The sequence below is a fragment of the Erpetoichthys calabaricus genome, chromosome 2, assembly GCF_900747795.2.
Source record: "Erpetoichthys calabaricus chromosome 2, fErpCal1.3, whole genome shotgun sequence".
Lineage (NCBI taxonomy): Eukaryota > Metazoa > Chordata > Cladistia > Polypteriformes > Polypteridae > Erpetoichthys > Erpetoichthys calabaricus.
The window spans coordinates 169,804,071-169,826,301 of NC_041395.2; the positions used below are offsets into that span (position 1 = coordinate 169,804,071).

General features: G+C 36.2%; 1 protein-coding gene across 4 annotated transcripts in view; it reads left to right on the top strand.

Moving 5' to 3' along the window:
- Positions 1 to 22,231, top strand: part of gigyf2 (GRB10 interacting GYF protein 2) — a 351,366-nt gene that overhangs the window by 230,411 nt on the left and 98,724 nt on the right. For all 4 annotated transcript variants that reach the window (XM_051923549.1, XM_051923550.1, XM_051923551.1 and 1 more), the window contains exons 10-14: positions 5,279 to 5,429; positions 5,514 to 5,711; positions 10,092 to 10,246; positions 15,290 to 15,449; positions 17,839 to 18,005. In XM_051923549.1, coding sequence (XP_051779509.1) covers positions 5,279 to 5,429; positions 5,514 to 5,711; positions 10,092 to 10,246; positions 15,290 to 15,449; positions 17,839 to 18,005 — 831 coding nt within the window. The remainder of the gene's footprint in view (positions 1 to 5,278; positions 5,430 to 5,513; positions 5,712 to 10,091; positions 10,247 to 15,289; positions 15,450 to 17,838; positions 18,006 to 22,231) is intronic.

Below are 22,231 nucleotides of genomic sequence, written 5' to 3' on the forward strand. Positions count from 1 at the left end.
TTAGTAGTGTCCAGTAGAAAAACTGAGCAAGGATCCTATCAGGAAGAGGTAGGGTTAGATCTGCTGTTTGCAAATTGTTTAGTTTAAGCAGCAGAGTATTTGAAGATAAAACATGTTACTATATATGAAAAAGCCATCCAGGAACATGTGGAGCCTGTAACTTTCTCTCTTGCCACCCCACCAAAGTGTCTCTCTGCAAATCAAGGTTCATAAAATATTCATTATTTTGCTGCATAGCATGTAAGCGAGCACGCAGCAGGTGCAAAGAGATGACAGTTGTAGTGACTTTCCATATTGCAGAACACACTTTCTTCCACTAAAAATACTTGTACATTGTCAGTGATCAGATAACTACACAAACCATTAATTCATGTCATGCTAGAAGTAATAAAATAATAAAATAAAATATCCGTTAATGAACTAAAAATCTGTGCAATTTTCTAATGCCAGATTTTAATTGTGAGATGGTACTTTATTGTATATTGAGATTGAGAGTGAAACTTTACTTTCACTGGGTTCTGGGTTGTTGAAACAGCTCAGCTTCCATCACATTAGTATCAGCCTTCTCAAAATTTCAAGCACTCCCGTTCAGATTCTACTTTGATGTCAGGTATAAAATACCTGTCTGTATTATAGAGAAAGATGAATTCAAGATCCTGTTAAGGACTCTGAATGCAAAATACAAGCCACCCTACTGCAAATATGGTACTTACTATGCTGGTGAATGTTTTGAAATACCCGCATGCTTCATGCAAACTGTTACAAGCAAGAAATAAGCATGTTTATGCAAATACATAATTTGGAACCATTACAAATGATGTAAATCATTAAATATGTATTATAATATCAACAGATTTGTCATATATAAAACAGTAAAACAGTGAGAAAGGGCAAACAGTGTTTACTGGCTGGCAGTGTTTAATTAGAATTGCTAAAGCTCATAGTGACTGCTTAGGAAAGGTGTGTGACGACAGTGGCAATTTAGGCATCAGAACAAAGTGCTGTAAATATTGAATTACATCTTTGGCCTAATAAACTCATGAAATCAGTTCTGTTTGCACATATACATGCACAAATAAATTAATATTTAACTTGGATAATCTTTAATCATTATACAGGCTTACTTTGTCCACACACATCAACAGGAAGCCTAAAACCACTAGGGATTAACTTTTTAAAATGACGACCCATGTTGCCTCCACTTTCGTTGGTCAAAAGTCCTGTCTTCATTTCAAAAAGTGACTTATGGGGTTTTAAGTTTCTTGTTTATGTGCATGCTAATAATATCAGAAAGTAACTAAGTAACAATAGTTTAGCAAAAAAAAAAAAAATAGGGTTTTACAATAATGACTGGATAAAGGACATGTGGAGTATGCAACAAGAGTAATGAGTTTTTTTTTCCTTCCTTTTCTCCATGGATAGTTTTTACTTCAATTGCCATTGTAAAACACTGGTCAATGTTGTCTTTTATATCATAAACTTATTTCTCTCCATTCTGCATGAAAACAAGATAATTTTTCTCTGCCACAACAACAAAGTACATGGCTCAAGTAACATATTAAAAAAATTTCATTTTTGGGTGGAGTATTCCTTTAAGTTTCTCATACACACACTTAATTTGGTGAGACGCATCCTTTGATGAGTAGAATGAAATCGCAGCATTGATACATAAATATACCGTTACATCCACAAGATTGTTTTCAAATCGATGTCCGTTATGATTGATGGACCACAAACTTATTGTCCTGGGGGAGTTTTCATTCTCTTATGAGCTGCAGCTGTGAGAATGACTGCTTGAAACATTGATACACCTAGCACTGATACTAATAAAGAATTATGAGTAGATTATAGGAAGGAAGTATTATACAGTGAATCTTGCGTTAAACTCAGTTGCAGTCCCCTAGCATGGTAGAGAGAGAAAACAATCCCCGAAGCTTGGATTCCTGGTCAAATTATATTTCTGTCCCTGCTACATCTGTACCAAGTGAATGAAGGGGATTTTGTCAGGGTGGAGAAATCTCAGCTTCATGCAGAGCGCTGACATTCTCACTTTCCTTAAAAGGAAATATAACATTAAAAGTTCTTCATAGATTCAGTCAGGAGCCACAGCTAACAGGGTCAGTAAGGGATTCAAGCAGGAAATAAAAAGTAGGCTATCGTTAGAGCAATGTGTGATGTTAAATCAGAAAGCAAATGCTAAATTTAAATTTGTATGAATAAGGGTGTGTTACCATCTTAATACTCTCGAGCTTACTGTATTGTAAAATTGATACTTTTAATTCCTTTAGAAATTAGTTGAACAGAGCTATCAGGTAGTGTTTACATTAACATCTTACATTACTGTCATTTAAGATTTTATTCTGTGCTTTTACATGCAACATGTGGTTTCTTAAAGCAGAAGAACTCCAATTAATATGCAGAATTGCACATTGTGGACAGAACAAGCTCCTAACATAAATATAGGTTTTGTTCACCAAGATGTATTGCTTTAACATGCATTCCTTATTACACTCTGTATACTCTAATAATATTATACAGTAACTATTAGGACTCTGGCAAATTAGCAAGGTTCAAGTATTTAAAATGAAAATAAGTAAATATTTTAATATATTTGAACATAGATAACAGTTCTGCGTATTATGTGTACTGTATGTTTGAACAGCCTTTTTTAAACATTAATATTAATATAATGGCGATAGCGGCAGAAGCCACAGCATGATCAAACCCCATGTGACTGTTTTTTAAATGTAAGAGCCATCAAAGTCATCCACACAGGTGCACTTTGTAAAAGGGAAGAAAGTGCACAGTTGTCTTCCATCCAGAACTGATAGCTAGATGTGCAAATAATAATTCATTAGTTCCATTTATATACTGCTTTTCTAACCTCAAAACGCTTACTGCTTGTCAGAGCAGTAAGCCATAAATGCAGTCAGTCACGAAAAGAAGCTTAATTCCTTTTGAGCCACATGCACTAGCACAGCTCCTCACTACATTAACATTTATTTATCTATTTTTACTCAATGTTTGTCTACAAGCACGAGTGCTTAACAAGCGCGTATGACTGAGTTGCATGGCTATTGCAGCTTTCAAATGAAAGGACATTTGAAAACACAGTCTTTCCCCAAAACAGGATTCTCTGTGCATACATACTGTAAGTACCTGATCAAAAAGAAACTAGAACTGCACACCGTTACTCCTGCCTGTAATGTTGACATCCAGACGAAATTGCCCACAATTGATTAAAAAAAGCTAAGCACATTTCTGGTCTTTGGCAAAAAATGTAAAGGAAATTGGAAGACATGTAGGATGTAATTAGTTAATAATAATGAATAAAAATGCCACACACGTGTGTGGATCCAGCAATTAATGATTAACAGACATAGTTAAACTGAATGGGGTCTTTTTCCTCCTTTACAGATGCTGCAACACTATAAGAAGTGTATGCTAAATATTTTTAATTTCACCTCTTATGTTAGGTGTTAAGTGTCAAGCTGGTAGATATGTGAGAAGAAGACACCGCATGTTGTCAGAGGTAGCTAAATGTGCAATGGTGATACTGAAGAGGCTCTTTTCAGAGGAGATTTTAAATCATTACAATGACAAACGGAAAAACACAATAATGACCACTGTTTTTCATTTGCATTAATGAGAACTTAGCATTAAACAATAGTAAGGCATCACAGGTTTAAGGGTGTATTGAGACAGGATCAGAGGCAGAATGATACTTTTAGTGTACCAGAAACATGTTTAGAAAACAACTGCTCTGTTAATCAAAAAACAGAGCAGTAGGATAGACATAACTGTCTCAAACTATACTGTGAGGCAGAAGGATGTTAGTGTTACTAATGAAAGCTTACCAGAATTTAACATTAGATCTGCAAAATACAGCAACTTGTCTGGAGTAACACAATGCGAAAATTAGTGTGAGGTAAACCAAATGACCGTTCTTTTACAATCCATCGTAGGCCTTAGCCTTCAAATAAGACCTTTTCCTAATAAATTCAAAGTATATTTGAATAGTAAAGGTTGATCTGGCAGCCTTAATACCTATATTTGAATTACTCTTTGTATTTCAATGAGTGCAAGGGTAAGACGTTTACCTGTATACACATCTGACCTCTGTAGGGTTGTGTTGTTATTCATCATTGTGAGAATATCTAACATTGTGCTATTTCTTTCAAAATAATTTGTAATGTAATCTTTAGATACATTTTAGAAAAAAATCTCAGCCTTAAACCTACCGTATTTTTCGCACCATAAGACGCACTTTTTTTTCCCCAACAGAAGGTTGGAAATGTCTGTGCATCTTATGGAGCGAATATTACGTCACAGACCATGATGTGTATTACCTGACAAAAGTCGACATCCACGGGTAGAGGGCGACAAAACTCACTGTTACGTTACAGGCATTCCCTCTGTGCTTGGAGGAATGTTAGACTCATTGACTCGGCATCTAATCCTTGCGTGTGCGTGAGTTGCGAAATGTAAACAAATATAAACAAAGGCAAGATAGCATCTACATCTCATGAGGGAGTGAAGCGAGTGCAGAAAACAAAATACTCAGCAGACGATGTTTTGCGCATTATCACTGAGTCGGACTCTGGACTCGACAGATTACCAGCCGCTGGACTACTTCAGGCTGTTCTTTCCTGAAGCTGCCTTTCAGCTACTGTCAGACAAGACAAACAGGTATGCAGAGCAATTTTTTGAATCGAGGGCTGTGCTTGCACCGCATTCTCGTTTTTCAAACTGGAAACCCACAACAAAACACGAGATGAAGGGCTTTGTGGCATTACAAATATAGATGGGACTAGACTGGTGATATAACTTCAGGGAGCATTGGTCCAAACGTGCTTTGTCCCCTCGTGGCTTTGGACAGGTTATGCTGCGTGATGATAGGTACGTGCTCCTGCAAAGTGATTGTGAGCAACTGAGCTTAATAAATTCTGACACTAGCGATGAGGAGTTCTTGGGGTTTCCATAAAACTAGAAGAGTGCTTGAACCTTAAAGTCTCTCCTTATTTGTTAATGACAGTGATAATGTTTCTTAATACCAGTGTTGAATTTACATGGTTGAAACATTATTCTGCTATATTTTATTAAACATATTAGTGCACCATTTGGTTCAGAATATTTTTTTTCTTGTTTTCCTCCTCTAAACCTAGGTGCGTCTAATGGTCAGGTGTGTCTTATGGTGCAAAAAATACGATATCTCAGGTTACCTCAACTACTTTTGGTGTACATTTTTTTTTTTTTTTTTTATATATATATAACATAGAAGGCCCCCAAGGAGCCAATCCCAGAAGAACAAGAGCTTGAATTTAGGCCATCTGAAGATGATGGTGACCATTCTGAACATGAAGATGTTGAACTGGAAGAAACAAAAGAGCCTGATAAGGTATCACAAAAGGAAACTGCTCCAGTTGAAGGTAATCTCCAAAGGAGTTATTTGCTTACCTGTCCCACTTTATATGTTCACATAACATTAAATTGTTTTCTTTGTTTTGTTTTAGTGGAATCTTCAAAAGAAGATGATACCACACCACCTATCCTGTCTTCCTCTCCTTCAATAATAGAATCTCAGGTTGTGGAACCAGTGTTACAGATCCAGCCAGAGAAGGCAGAAGAAAGTGTCATTGAGACTGTCCAGAAATCGGAGAGCTTAAAGCCAGCACACACTATCCCTGTTTCTGCTAGCATAATTAGTGAAGGTGGAAAATCATTTACAGTTTTTATTACCTTATTATTGTGTACTTTGTTTCTAAACAGTGTCAAAGCAATTAGTATAGACCATGCAAATAAAGAATCCATTACCATAGTGTATTTTCTTGCATCCAAGTAATAACTTGCATGAAAACAAGTGCTTTCATTGGTCCGTAATTAAATATTTTCATGTCTATTAAAATAAACAGTTATAAATCCATGCTGTGCCCAACTAGATTTTACTTTTGTTTTACTATCATTGAATTTGCGTGCTTTCTTAATTTTAAAAATGTTGCGGCAAGTTCACCTGCATGAATTGTGTAAGAATATTTAACACAATGTGTCTGGAAGTGTTACTGAAATGCCAATTAAGGGATAAATATTTAATTTTTACTTCCAGATATTTTAGTTTATTTCATTGATATATACATTTTAAAAGATCATGCAGTCAAAAGTTTCTGTCCCATAATTAGTGATGTACTTTGTTGTACAACCATGAAATATGGATGATAATCCATAGGGACATTTTTAACTTTGAAATAACTTTTGTTTTGGTAAATAGCTGTAATGTGCCTTGCAATACACTGGTGCCCTATCTAGGGTTCTTTTCTACTTTTCACCCAGACCAGTCACATGACCATGAAATGGATTAACACTAGAATTACCAGAGCCTACGAAAAAAACTTGTAGATCCGGCCCACCTTAAATCGCTTCTTAAAACCGTTCTCACCTCTCCGCCAGCATCTTTTGTCATCTAAATGTACTGATAAAGACAAGCTGCAAACAGCCGGCTATTCCATCCCCCCAACGACTTAGAACGTAAACGAGCTTTTCCCAGCTCATGCCTTGATTGATTATCTGGGAGTGAAGTGGAGTTTTAGAGTAGAAATAATAGATTGTTATTTGGAACACACGCATTTCATATGTGTTGCATTTCTACAGCAATCTGTGTAAACGCATTGTTAAAACAGAAACGTTTTATATATTCTAGTAGCAAATGACAAAATGTAGGCATAAACTATATAATGTATGAAGCCTGAAGTCCAAATATCAAAGAAACACTTTCACAAAAGGTACAAAAAAAAAAGCCACCGCCAAAAAAAGCCACCTTAGTGTGTGACATTGACACGCATTAGCTATCACTGCTTCCGTGGCGCAACAGTATCAGTCGCTGACTGGGAATCAGAAGGTCATGAGTTCGATCCTGCACAACTCCTTTTTGAGAAGTGTTCTTATTTTCACTATTTTAGAATAAAAAGATACATTTGATTTCAGTCTGTAACAGCCGGTGTAATTTATGATATTTGTAAAGGTTAGCTTTATTTTTTTTTTAAATTCACTTTTCATTGTCTCAGACGTGTTCAGGATCCTTTCCTACCCCATCTGACACTGCTGTTTTCACATAAAGACTCGCTATACTGTAGTTCTGCAGTGTATCACGATACATACGACCGCGTGTTTTTTCCCCCAATATTGCCAGTCCCCACGTGTTGCTGTATGCTGTTTCTTTTGTACTCCAGGACATGCAGAGGAAAGCATAGTAAAGAGCAGTAACTTCAGCGCTATATGCAATCATCAGACACTCCCCATCTGATACTGCTGTTTTCACATAAAGACGCGCTAAAGCTCTGCAGTGTACTTGTGGCTGCATTGTCGTACCAATGCTTGCGAACTGAAGTGTCTGCATGCACTTTTCGTGGCATTACACGTGTATTTTTTGAGTATGCCCATGTAGCTCAAACACAGGAACATATGTTGATGTAAAAGTATAACAAAACAAGTGCACATTTATTCAAGACTATAACCGAAGAAAACAGAAAGCAAGTTACAGTAGGCGGTTGATATGACAGCTTGCGTGGTGGAATGCTAAGAACTGCAGATTTCCATTCCGTGCTATATAACTGTTAACATTTGAATCTGATGATTGCATATAGCGCTGTCTTATTCAGTGTGCGCAAGAACATGCAGGTGTCCAGTTGCTGAATGCTACAACGCACATTTTAAAAAAAGAAAGAGACAAATATATGTGACGTTTTGAAGAAATCATTTTATGACGCGAATAGTACCAATCAGAAAACATCGTCGAAGTAATGCAATATTATTTGAAAACGAACAGCGTCAGATCGGATGTGAAGTTATACTGGCGCTGTTTGAGTCAGATCAGAAGCTGAATAAGCTGAAAAAGCTCCTGTTCTGACTCTAAGTAAAAAAGCATGAATTAATCAACAGAAATAACCGCGATTGACATTTTAAAGTTAACGATTTACAGTGCATACCAATTTATAAATGGTTACAAGGATGATACACCAGCTTCCGTGGTTTAACGCTACGGTTTGCTGACTTGGAGCACAGCTGCCCTATTGTGCTACAGAGACGTGAGTTCGATTCTCAGCTTTGAAGAAAGTGTTTTTTTTTTCCTCAAACGGACATTACATTTATAAATTGGTATGCACTGTAAATCGTTAACTTCAAAATGTCAATCGCGGTTATTTCTGTTGATTAATTCATGCTTTTTTACTTAGAGTCAGAACAGGAGCTTTTTCAGCTTATTCAGCTTCTGATCTGACTCAAACAGCGCCAGTATAACTTCACATCCGATCTGACGCTGTTCGTTTTTATTGCATTACTTCAACGATGTTTTCTGATTGGTACTATTCGCGTCATAAAATGATTTCTTCAAAATGTCACATATATTTGTCTCTTTCTTTTTTTAAAATGTGCGTTGTAGCACTCAGCAACTGGCCACCTGCATGTTCTTGCGCACACTGAATAAGACAGCGCTATATGCAATCATCAGATTCAAATGTTAACAGTTATATAGCACGGAATGGAAATCAGCAGTTCTTAGTATTCCACCACGCAAGCTGTCATATCAACCGCCTACTGTAACTTGCTTTCTGTTTTCTTCGGTTATAGTCTTGAATAAATGTGCACTTGTTTTCTTATACTTTTACATCAACGTATGTTCCTGTGTTTGAGCTACATGGGCATACTCAAAAAATACACGTGTAATGCCACGAAAAGTGCATGCAGACACTTCAGTTCGCAAGCATTGGTACGACAATGCAGCCACAAGTACACTGCAGAGCTTTAGCGCGTCTTTATGTGAAAACAGCAGTATCAGATGGGGAGTGTCTGATGATTGCATATAGCGCTGAAGTTAGCTCTTTACTATGCTTTCCTCTGCATGTCCTGGAGTACAAAAGAAACAGCATACAGCAACACGTGGGGACTGGCAATATTGGGGGGAAAAAAACACGCGGTCGTATGTATCGTGATACAGTGCAGAACTATAGCGAGTCTTTATGTGAAAACAGCAGTGTCAGATGGGGTAGGAAATGATCCTGAACGCGACTAAGACAATGAAAAGTGAATTTAAAAAAAAACAAAGCTAACCTTTACAAATATCATAAATTACACCGGCTGTTACAGACTGAAATCAAATGTATCTTTTTATTCTAAAATAGTGAAAATAAGAACACTTCTCAAAAAGGAGTTGTGCAGGATCGAACTCATGACCTTCTAATTCCAAATTAGCGACTGATACTGTTGCGCCACAGAAGCAGTGATAGCTAATGCGTGTCAATGTCACACACTAAGGCGGCTTTTTTTGGCGGTGGCTTTTTTTTTGTACCTTTTGTGAAAGTGTTTCTTTGATATTTGGACTTCAAGCTTCATACATTATATAGTTTATGCCTACATTTTGTCATTTGCTACTAGAATATATAAAACGTTTCTGTTTTAACAATGCGTTTACACAGATTGCTGTAGAAATGCAACACATATGAAATGCGTGTGTTCCAAATAACAATCTATTATTTCTACTCTAAAACTCCACTTCACTCCCAGATAATCAATCAAGGCATGAGCTGGGAAAAGCTCGTTTACGTTCTAAGTCGTTGGGGGGATGGAATAGCCGGCTGTTTGCAGCTTGTCTTTATCAGTACATTTAGATGACAAAAGACGCTGGCGGAGAGGTGAGAACGGTTTTAAGAAGCGATTTAAGGTGGGCCGGATCTACGAGTTTTTTCGTAGGCTCTGGTAATTCTAGTGTTAAGATGGTTTTAGATTATTCATTTCCAATTGCCAGCTGCACTGAGCCTAAATTTGAACTTCATACTTAAAAATAAATATGAAACATAATACCAGTGCATGGTGTAAACTTACTATGTTCTGTAAAATGCTATTGTCATATATGTTGTGCATTTGTGTTTTATTGCCGCAAGTATCCCATAATGAATGTTAAAAGTCCAAGAAAGCCATGCCTTATCTATAACCAATCAGAAAGCAGCTCAGCAAGGGAGTATTTTTTAGTACTATTCAGTTCGATTGATCATACTTTTTGTGTTCTCTGTTAAATTTATAAAGTAAATAATTTTATATTTCAGATGTTTCACTTTCCATCTCTCAACAAAAACTATCAGTGGCAGCTATGAATTCTTCAGACCTGACCTCTTATCCCGCAGGTATTGCTTTACCATCTACAAGTATATCCTCCCCACCTGAAGTTGATGACGATGAAGGGTTAAAACACCTTGAGCAAGTAAGTAAAATAAAATGTAAAAAATGGCATCATAACCTTTTGATAGAGCTCTACATTTGTTAATTATAATTCTATTATGGCACATTTTGCTAGAGCTTATTTTATCTTTGCAGTTTATTAAGTTATTAATTCATTACTTACTAATGAGCAGAACGTATCACCTCAGTAAATGCATTTCAGCTGTCCGTGGTTCTGTAGGTGGTACATTTCTTCTTGAAAACATGTTGGTCCTTTGCTGTGGTTTGTTTTTCTATTGTGTACAATCAAAGACAAGCAAGCAGCATTTACCATGTAGCTTTCAGTGGCTATATATAATTTAAGATGTCACATAACACATCATACAATGTAGCAAACGGCTACAATCATTTAGGCTGCCTTTGAACTCTGAACTGTGTTTTATCACATGTTTAAAATACAAGGACTTTAATACTGTAAAAGCATTAAAAATTGAGTAGGCAGAAATATTAACATTTTTATCACAATCCAAACTTTTTTTCCAATTGGTAAGTTGTCTCTGTTACTCTTTTTGTTTTAATATATGCATCAGTGAAAGCTTCTGTATGGCGAAATCTACTGAACAGTCGTTTAATGCAAATTGTTTTCTAATAGTTTTGGTAAGTTTGGTGTTATAATTTAAAAAGGCTAACTACTTAATAGGAAAAGTATTTTAAAAGAGTTCAGAAACCTCACAATATGAAGAAAAAAAAAAGGATGATTTGGCTTCTGATTGATAACTCTGCTGCCCACAACATGCTTCCACATTTTGATAATGTTCGCGTTGAATTCCTCCCACCCAATTGCACGGCAGCGCTTCAGCCATTGGGTTTGGACATCATTCGCACCCCGAAAGTGTATCGTCACAAGGAAATGCTGAGAAAAATTCTCATCAGCATAATTTGTAGGCAGGAGGAAATTAAAATTAATGCGAAAGAAGCTATTGAAATGATTGCAAATGCCTGGATGCAAGTTAAAGAAAGCACTATAGTAACAAATACAGAATCTCATTACAACAAAGTTTTTGTTACAACAAAATATTTTTTAGGTCCCTGGGAGTTCGTTGTAACGGAATTTTACCTGTATGTATATATATATGTTTAAATATATATATATATATATATATATACTAATAAAAGGCAAAGCCCTCACTGACTGACTGACTGACTGACTCACTCACTCATCACTAATTCTCCAACTTCCCGTGTAGGTAGAAGGCTGAAATTTGGCAGGCTCATTCCTTACAGCTTACTTACAAAAGTTAGGTTTCATTTCGAAATTCTACGCGTAATGGTCATAACTGGAACCTGTTTTTTGTCCATATACTCTAATGGAGGAGGCGGAGTCACGTATCGCGTCATCACGTATTACGCCTCCTACGTAATCACGTGAACTGAAAACGAGGAAGAGATTTACAGCACAAGTCAAATGCGGGAATGAAGGTAAATGACGTTAATTGTTGACTGTCTTTTAATACTGTGTAATTGTTGAGTGTCTTTAAATACTGTGTAAGCATACATATTAACACATGTGCAATTAAACGTGTGCATTTACGGGGTGATTTCTCAGGCTTAAAAGCTCGCCTTTTATTAAAAAGGTAAATGCAAACTGTTTTCATTCTGAAGGGCACAAACCACGTTAGATTTCAGCCGTTAAACGCGCAAAAATGTCGGTACACCAGATAAATAAGCGCAACATATTATCAGTTGTATTGTATGCTTACAATACATATAGAAATGTGTTAATTGTTAACTAATATTATGGGATGGTGTTTTTCGACTCGCGCCTTGATTTAAACGATTGCATGTCTTAGTGGGTTTGCGTAGCTTATTGTCAATATCTTTACACCTCTTTTTAAGACTTAATTTAAAAAGGTTTTCTTTTCTTCTTAATTAAAATTTAAAAGCAATACTTCACCGCTGCGAAGCCCCTCTAGCGCTGACGTCCGAGGTTCGATTCCCATAAGCGAGTGCAGTGAGTGTGTACGCCTGATGAGCCAAGAATAAGGGGGAAAGACGTGTTGCGTACTCTTTGCATTATTTGACAGTAAACTATTTTCATCCATTCTATGATCTGCGTCTCACAACTGAAGGTACCGTGGCTGATGTTACCTGACTTGCTGGCCAACCATAAGCGTTACCTGGTAGGTAACCACCCACCCACTCACTTCACTCCCTTACGGGAATCGAACCTCGGACGTCAGAGCTGGAGGCGAAGCCCCTAAAATTGCGCCATGGCGTGTGGTTCATTTATTTGACAGCATGTAGATCGGGGTAATTACATTCACGCCATTCGTAGTCTGATTCACAATCTGATTGTATGGGTGGTTACCTACCAGGTAACGCTTATGGTTAGCCAGCAAGTCAGCTCGAAGTGATCACTCGAGTGAAGGCAGCTTCACAAAAAAACAGATCCTTAACAAATTGTTATTGGGATATTTTCCCTCAATTTAAAAAGCTTTTCTTCTTAATAAAAATTTAAAAGCAGTACTTCGCGGGGATTTAGATATATAATATATATAGATAGATAGATAGAGATATATAGAGATATAGATATATATAGATTATATATATATATGTATGTATGTCTATATATATATATATATATATATATATATATATATATATATATATATATATGTGTGTGTGTGTGTAAGCTTATAAGTACTGCCTTACTTCTCTTTAAGAAAGGAAGATGTAATGATACTTGATTTAAACGATTCCATGTTTTGGTGGGTTTGCGTAGCTTATTGTCAATATCTTTACACCTGTTTTTAAGACTTATTGACTGAAACGGGCTTTCACGAAAAAAGTTAGGGCTTTGCTACAGGATACACCCTCCACAAGTTAAGGAAGTAAAAATAAAAGTGTATATTTCTGTTTTATTTAACCCTTTTAAGTTCGTATGCATAGCCCCATTTGGCTGTTTTAGTTTTTTTTTTCTTTCTTCAGTAATATTTAATCTCCTTAAAGAAAAACAACATATGCATTTTACTTTTTTTGTATCTCTTTAGTAATATTTTAGTGTAAAAGGATAACCAGTGTTTAAACCTTTTATGTTACTTTATAAAGTTATTTTACACAATGTTGAAAAATTAATAAGAAAGCTATATATTTTGGCAGCTGCTGCTTTAATTTTCAATGAAATGAAAAAAGCTCTCCAAGAGAAAACCTCAATGAAGAAGAAACAGTTTGCACTATCTAAAAAGGAGAAACCCTCATTTATAAAGGTTTGCTGCAGATGACTTAACTGAAAATAAATGAATAGTTCCTATGTGTATAATACATATTTATCTATTTTACTTATGCCTTTATTCCAGCAACTTGCAACATCTGAGGTACAATTTGTTACATTTGTTTCTTGCAGCACAGGCAGGTGAAGTGACTTCCTCAGGGTCACACAGTGGTGTCAGTACCAGGATTTGAACTGACAAGCTCCGGGTTTGCTGAAATATTACTGAAGAAAGAAAAAAGACGAAAACGGGCAAATGGGGCTATGCATACAAATGTCCATCCATCCATTATCCAACCCGCTATATCCTAAATACAGGAGCCAATCCCTGCCAACACAGGGCACAAGGCAGGAAACAAACCCCGGGCAAGGTGCCAGCCCACCGCAGGGCGCACACACCCACACACCAGGGACAATTTAGAATCGCCAATGCACCTAACCTGCATGTCTTTGGACTGTGGGAGGAAACCGGAGTACCCGGAGGAAACCCAGACAGACACGGGGAGAACATTCAAACTCCACGCAGGGAAGCGAACCTGGGTCTCCTAACTGGCACCTTTCACTGCGCCACCATGCCGCCTGCTTACAGACTTAAAAGGTTTAAATAAAACAGAAATATATACCTTTATTTTTACTTCCTTAACTTGTGGAGGGTGTATCCTGTAGCAAAGCCCTAAGTTTTTTCATGAAAGCCCCTTTCAGTCAATAAGCCTTAAAAACAGGTGTACAGCTAAACTTGCAGCACCACTATTCAATTACACTCGCCTAACGCCTCTCCTAAGGGGACATACTGTGGGATCTAGGCATCAGTCAAAGCACCAATCACAGGCCCGATTAGAAAGCGGGAAGCTGTGATTTGTCGTCTCCCTCCCATGTAACAATCACAGCCTGTGTTACAACGCACTATGTATGTATGTATGTATATATGTATATATGTATATGTGTGTGTATATGTATGTGTATATATATATATATATATATATATATATATATATATATATATATATATATATGTTCATATGTGTATATATATATATGTATATATATGTATATATATGTGGATGTGTATATGTATATATATGTATATGTAGATATGTGTATATATGTATGTGTATATATATGTTTACATAACCTCTTTAACACACTACTTCTCCGCTGCGAAGCGCGGGTATTTTGCTAGTATATATATAATATATACACACACAAAGGGTCACATTCCTAATGATAAACATGTTCTTAACTATACTGTGTATTGCTCCCAAAGCTGAACTAGTAACTTTGGCTAAAAATGCTTGTCTGCAGAGCTTTCTGAAATATTAAAGAATGTTTTGTCATTTCACTCATATAGTTGCATGAGATTTTGGACTGAATGACTCAATTATTCAATTCTTAACATCACAAGTTGTAGAAGAAATGTATACTGTAATTATATGTTACCTTTTATAACCATTAATGGTTATTTATATGTTTGTAAATAGTACAAAATAAATCTGTTCAATTTGCCTTACAAGCAAGAACAAACTACAACTTAGTTTTATCTTAAAAATGATAATGACCACTGGGTAGTATAATATCAGTGAATTATTATGTACATTTCACAGTATTGATAAAAATGTAATTTAAGTAAGCTGCATATTTCTGGACCACTCTTTAGTTAGAAAACACATCTTTGACTGCTTGCACAAACTAATTGAAACTTCTCATTATGGGTAAGGTCAAAATAGAAATGTTTAATAAACAAGTTATAAGTTAGATTGTTAAATTATTATGTACATTTTACTTTCTGACATTAATTTAGCAGTTTTCTTTTTTAACTAGGAAGCAGAAAAGATGGTGGCATACCTTCAGGATAATGCCCCTGATGATGATAGGCTTTCAGATAAGAGTCTTGACCAAAGAGGGAAACCTCCTGCACTTCCCATTACCCTTGAGGTATCCTTAAAGTGGTATTACAAGGATCCTCAGGGAGAGATCCAAGGTAAGATCATAATTTTCTCGGAAATACCTTCAATTAATCAGCTTTGTTTGAATTGTAGTATTATAAAGTCTTGTTGGTAGTTGCCAAAGTCATTAAGCACTAGAAACAGCCTGATCCTTGTGGAAAAGATTGTTAAAGCAAAAAAAAAAGAGAAAGATTACATCATAAATCCAAGAAAGACAGAAAAGTGTTTAATCTAAGATGAAGCTGGCATATACGACAATTTTTGCCACCTGTAGCTTTGAGCATTCTTTAACACTTAATATGCTGTTACAAGCACAGGTGCTATTATGGCATTTAATATAAATAAAAGATTAATTTTTATCTAAATAGAATAATATGTGGTTACTCAGCTTTAAACATTTCTGAAAAGTCTTACTACTCTGAAAATGAATTTAAAAAGCTGTGATTTTAAAACAAAGTTAATCGATAGTTTCTTAAAAATCACTAGAAGTGTGAAGAATCACTTCTGCAGAGGGAAAAAAATTAAAGCAGACACATTCTTTATAAATGTTTAGGTCACATTAAAATATGCATGGTCTATCAGGATTGTGGCATTAAATGTTCCAAAGATGTGATAATTTTATTTGACATTTGAGATGGATGATGATGATGATAAAAACTTCATGCTCAGATACTGCCTTGTCTCCCCACCACAACTTACTACACATCCTATATGTTACAATTTGCCATTTGTCTTTTAAAAGAATAGGTTTTTATTACTAAAACTAGACCTTAACTCTCCAGATGAGGCTGAGAAACAATATTAGGCTGGCCCCAGACTCAAGAGGTGAGTTTAACAGATTGCAGAGGCCAAAATGAAGGCAAAACTGAAATTGGGAGTTTGAAACCACAGAAAACCATGGCCCAAATGATAATCAGAAACTTCCTGAATATTTAAAGATTTTATATATTTAAAAAAAAGCAAATGTAAATAGTATCATTAAATAATAAAAAGGATTTATAAATGGAGTACACAAAAGGTAAACATGAGACAAAATTTCTTTGTGTCAAATTTTCCAATATAAAATGTTGCCAGTATGAAATACCATTGTATCGTTGTGTATTTTGTTAGATTACCACATGACTGCAATGAAACATAAGATAAACAAAAATGTCTTTCAGTGAAGTTTGGAATTAAAAAAATTAGAGAAACAAACTAACGTGTAAATTGACAAACTGACTGCACATTGGTGGAACGATTATTCACCATCCTTGAATAATAATAATGGTGTGAATTTGAAAATTTTCATGGCACAACCGGAAATCACAGTGTTGCAGTGACCAATATTCAGGCATGTGTGCCTGATGCAATTTCGTCCCACTGTAGCATACATAGGAAGGCTCTCTCAACAAATCACATCCCAACTAGTCTAAAAGAGGTGCTTGACTATGATTGTTAATTTTGTTATAGCAAGTCAAATGAATTCAAGCATATTTTCTGCAACAAAATAGAAAGTGACTACACAAGTCTGCTATTTCACACTGAAGTGCTTTTTTGGGTTTTATAAGGTAAAATGTTGTCTCTTTTTGAGTTATGAGATGAGGTTAAAATATTCTTTTGTGATCATCCATTCCACCTTTCAGACTTCTTACATGACACCTATTGGCTCTTGTGGTTACGCTACCTTTGTGACATTTTTTCTTGTTTAAATATCAAAATATTGTATCAGAATTTAGCATTGAACCTCTGATGTATTTATTTGAGCATTTTAAAACTGTGGCAATGATTAAAAAGCTTGATTTTAGTCATGATGTCTGTAGGACAACAATTTGCATATACCCTGAACAAATTCTTATCCACAAACCAACTTGACGTGGTGAACTGTGTCCAACAAGATATCAAAGTACATCTCACACATCTGGCTGTGCAGTTACATATTTGCTTACCTGTAATAAATGGTGCAAATTATTGGATTCACAATCCTTTCACTTGTTGCACCACTTCCCCCTGTCTCTTATCACTACTTAGTCAGAAAGACTGCTTAACAGAGCTTCCAAATGGAGACAAAAAAAGTAACTATCACCACAAACTGCTCGAGGATATCCAGAGCTTTCAAACAGAAACAAGGGTTCTTTTTGCAGTTCCCAACCAAATACCTCTGTGAGAGTATTTTTTTTCTGTACTCACTACACTAAAATTGAAATATAGACATTAGCTGTTCTCTATAAGATGTTTAAGACTAAAACTTTCATGCATTTCACTAATCCATCACATTAATAGTGAGTACAATAAATTAAAAGTAGTTTTAATCATTCTTTTAGTGGCCTATGCTAAGGAATTAAAATATACACGCTTAAAGACTCCTGATGTTTTAAAGATGTTTAAACATTTTATGTGTAAGTAAACATTTTATTGCTTTAAATAATTGTGACTTGTGTAATTTAGGTCCCTTTTCCAACCAAGAAATGGCTGAGTGGTTCCAGGCGGGGTACTTTACTATGACTCTCCTAGTGAAAAGGGGATGTGATGAGATCTTTCAGCCACTTGGAGAGGTTATTAAGATGTGGGGAAGAGTTCCCTTTGCCCCAGGGCCTTCCCCACCTCCTATACTGGTAAGTCAGGTACTTAACTATATAAGTTTGCCTGTGGAAAATTGTGCCAGTGTTTAATAACCAAGAATTTGGGCTTAGGATCACAAAAAATATTAAAACTGTGTGTTAATTAAGATATTTTGAAGATTAATCTTGTTGTACGTAGTTCTTAAACTTGTACTTTTTTCAATAATGTCATTTCCCCAATAAAAATAAGATGAAGAAACTTTGAAATTAAATTTAATTCCTAAATATTTGTTGAATATCTGTTGAGCTATAAATGTTGTGAAATTAATTTCTGCTTGTATGTAAAAGCATACAGTGTATAACTGTTCATATAGCTTTATGAATTCTGTCATTTATATGGCGCAGATCAGATCATAACCTCACATGAGAAAATGCAAGACTATTAAATCAAACCCATTGTCCAAACCAAATCTTAAGGCAGACATTTCTTTGAGGTGCAATAAAAATTGAAATGATTTTTAATTAAATCTTAGTTATGAAATGGCCATTCTACCATTGAACCACTTGTGTAGTAAGTGTAGTGCAGCACTATTTCAACAGTCTGTCTGTTTAAATGAGATGGTTAAAAAGCACCTTGAGTGAGTCGCCATGTCATTTAACTATCTAGCCAGTAAGATAATACGTACATTATGAATAACAATTATTATTTTAACTTAAGTGACACTATCACAATATTGCTTAGTTGTATGAGATAAGTAAGTCAGAGACATGAAGAAAAGTAAGAGGAAGCATGCTTAATGCTCAAGGTCTAGAAGTTGAAGAGGAAAGCATGACAAGTAAAATTGCTGAAATATTAGCAAAAATTGAAGGTTTCATAATCATTAGAGTTGCAAGTGGGAAGCAATGAAAAGCGTTTGGCTGAAAATAACAAAAAAGTTTGTGGTTGGCCAAAGGGACAACTAAGGCACAAGGAGACATAATGGAATGCTGAGATAGAGATAGCAATTTAGAAGATGAGGTATTTAACACTAGTATTACCAGAGCCTATGAAAAAACTTGTAAATCCGTCCCACCATAAATCCGTTCGCACCTCTCCATCAGCATCTTTTGTCCTGTAAATTTGCCGATAAAGACAAGCAGCCTTCTATTCCATCCCCCCACAGCTGCAGAACGTGCACAAAGTTCTCCCAGCTCATGCCTTGATTGATTATCTGGGAGTGAAGTGCTGGAGTTTTAGAGTGGAAATAATAGATTGTTATTTGGAACACATGCATTTCATGTGTGTTTCCATTTCTACAATAATCTGTGTAAACACATTGTTAAAACAGAAATGTTTTTCATATCTTAGTAGTAAACGACAAAATGTTGGTATAAACTATATAATGTGTGAAGTCTGAAGTCCAAAAATCAAATAAACACTTTCACAAAAGGTTCAAGGATAAAACAACAGCTTCCGTGGCGTAGCGGTAAGATATGCTGACTTGTAATCAAGAGTCCCCGGTTTGATCCCGACTACCTCCTATATTTGCCGTTTTCAGTATTGAGCTGCTCTTAGTGTTAATATTATACAGTACACACATACGTTTGGTTTGCATCTGTAACAGACGGTGGACATTTATAGTACTTGTGAAAGTTACCGTTTTATTTTCACTTTTATTCTCTCAGTCACGATCATGATACATACTACCGCCCTCCCCCCCTAGGGATTTGACGCTGATAGTTTTTATTTGAAAATGGGAATAACTGTAGATGTGAGTGGTGTTTTGAGGCAATGGAACTGGACATTCTCTGATCTGGAGAGATAAAAGCTGACATACAAACACTGGTGAATCTGCCTTCTTCGTATCTCACCGTCACTTGATTTTTTTTATTCGGTTTTATTGAGTGTTCCTGCCCACGCTGAATCAGTATGCACCTTATGGTCTATGATGTCAAAACAAAAAACACAGACATAGGTATATATGATATTTGGAATTATTCATTTTATGAACTGTATAGTACATTTCGGAAAACGTGGCACGGATGCAACATTATTCATATTATTCATATTCATTCGCATAACATGTTGTGCTTGTAATCAGTGACCACGTGTTTTGTTTCGTTTTTTTTTTCTGATCTTGCCAGTCTCCACGTTGCTGTATGCTGTTTCTTTTGTACTCCAGGACATGCAGAGGAAAGTATAGTACAGAGCGGTAAGTTCAGCGCAATATGCAATTATCAAATTCAAATGCTAACAGTTCACACACACGCCAAACCATCCTTTCTACATTTACGACATGTGTACCTGTTGCAATGCGCACACTTCTCTCTATGCTGTGGTTTCTATTACACATCTGAAAGAAAGAGACCATATATGTGACATTCTGAAGAAATAATTTTATGACCTGAATATTACCAATCAGAAAACATCATCGCACTAATGCAATGTTATTTGAAAACGAACATCGTCAGATCGGGTGTGAATTTATGCTGGCGCTGTTACTTAGAGTCAGATCAGAAGGGGTGGGGTGAGGTGGGGGGTTACAGTGTGATCGTGATTGAGAGAATAAAACGTGTTATAGCACACAGCAAATGGCCACCTGCATGTTCTTGCTTGCACTGAATAAGCTCACGCCTTCTGGTGCATGGTGTCAACGCAGCACGATGTCCCATATATTTGTCTCTTTCTTTTTTTCTCTGTGCTGCAAGAACCGTCCTTCCTACATTTACAACGCATGTATTTGTTGCAATGCACACCCTTTTCTCTATGCTGTGGTTTCTGTTACATTGAAAGGGCACCTGACACTGACTCAGTTTACTTTCCTGGGGAAGCGGCTGTCTTGGAACAGAAGCTTGTCGATGTTGCATCCTCTTTTTCTAGTAAGGTGAGCCATGAACACTCTTCTTTTCTCAGTAGCCTCTGTGCTGCAAAAAAAGAAAGAGACAAATATATGGGACATTGGGTATAAATTTATGGTACTTGTAAAAGTTAACTTTTTTCAGTTTTGTTCTCTCAATCACGTTCACGCTCTTAACACCAGCCATATATTCCCCCAACCCGCCTCTCCTGATCTAAGTCTAAGTAACAGCGCGAGCATAAATTCACACCCGATCTGATGCTGTTCGTTTTCAAATAATATTGCATTAGTGCGATGATGTTTTCTGATTGGTACTATTCAGGTCATAAAATGATTTCTTCAAAATGTCACATGTATTGTCTCTTTCTATCAGGTGTGTAATAGAAACCACAGCACAGAGAAAGTGTGCGCATTGCAACAGGTACACATGTCGTAAATGTAGGAAGGACGGTTCTTGCGTGTGTGTAAACTTAACATTTGAATTTGATGATTGTATATAGCGCTGAACTTACCACTCTGTACTATTCTTTCCTCTGCATGTCCTGGAGTACAAAAGAAACAGCAACATGTGGGGACTGGCAAGATCGGGAAAAAAAAAAAAACATGCGAAGCACGCGGTCAGTGATTACTACTGCAAGATGTTATGCGAATGAATGTGAATAATATGAATAATGTTGCACCCGTGCCACAATGTTTTCCGAAATGTACTATACAGGTCATAAAATGAGTTATTCCAAATATCATATATACCTATGTCTTTTATCCATCCAGATCTGAGAATGTCCAGTTCCATTGCCTCAAAACACAACTCACATCTACAGTTATTCCCAGTTTCAGATAAAAAGTAACAGCGTCAGATCCCTGAGTGGGGGTGGGGCGTTAGAATGCATCGTGGTCGTGACTGAGAGAATAAAAGTGAAAAAAAAAACAGTAACTTTTACAAGTCCTATAAATGTACAGCGGCTGTTACAGACACAAACCAAATGTATGTGTGTACTGTATAATATTAACAATAAGAGCAGCTCACTACTGAAAACGGCAAATATAGGAGGCAGCCGGGATTGAACCGGGAACTCTTGATTACAAGTCAGCGTATCTTCCCGCTACACCACGGAAACTGTTGTATCGTCTTTGAACCTTTTGTAAAAGTGTTTATTTTCTCTGTGGACTTCAGGCTTCACACATTCTATAGTTTATGCCTACATTTTGTAACATGTATTACTAAAATATGAAAAAGTTTCTGTTTTAACAATGTGTTTATACAGATTACTGTAGAAACGGAACACACATGAAATGCATGTGTTCCAAATAACGATCTATTATTTCCACTCTGAAACTCCAGCTCTTCACTCCCAAATAATCAATCAAGGCATGAGCTGGGTGAACTCTGTGAACGTTCTGCGACAGTAGGGGGATGGAATAGCAGGCTGCTTGTCTTTATCA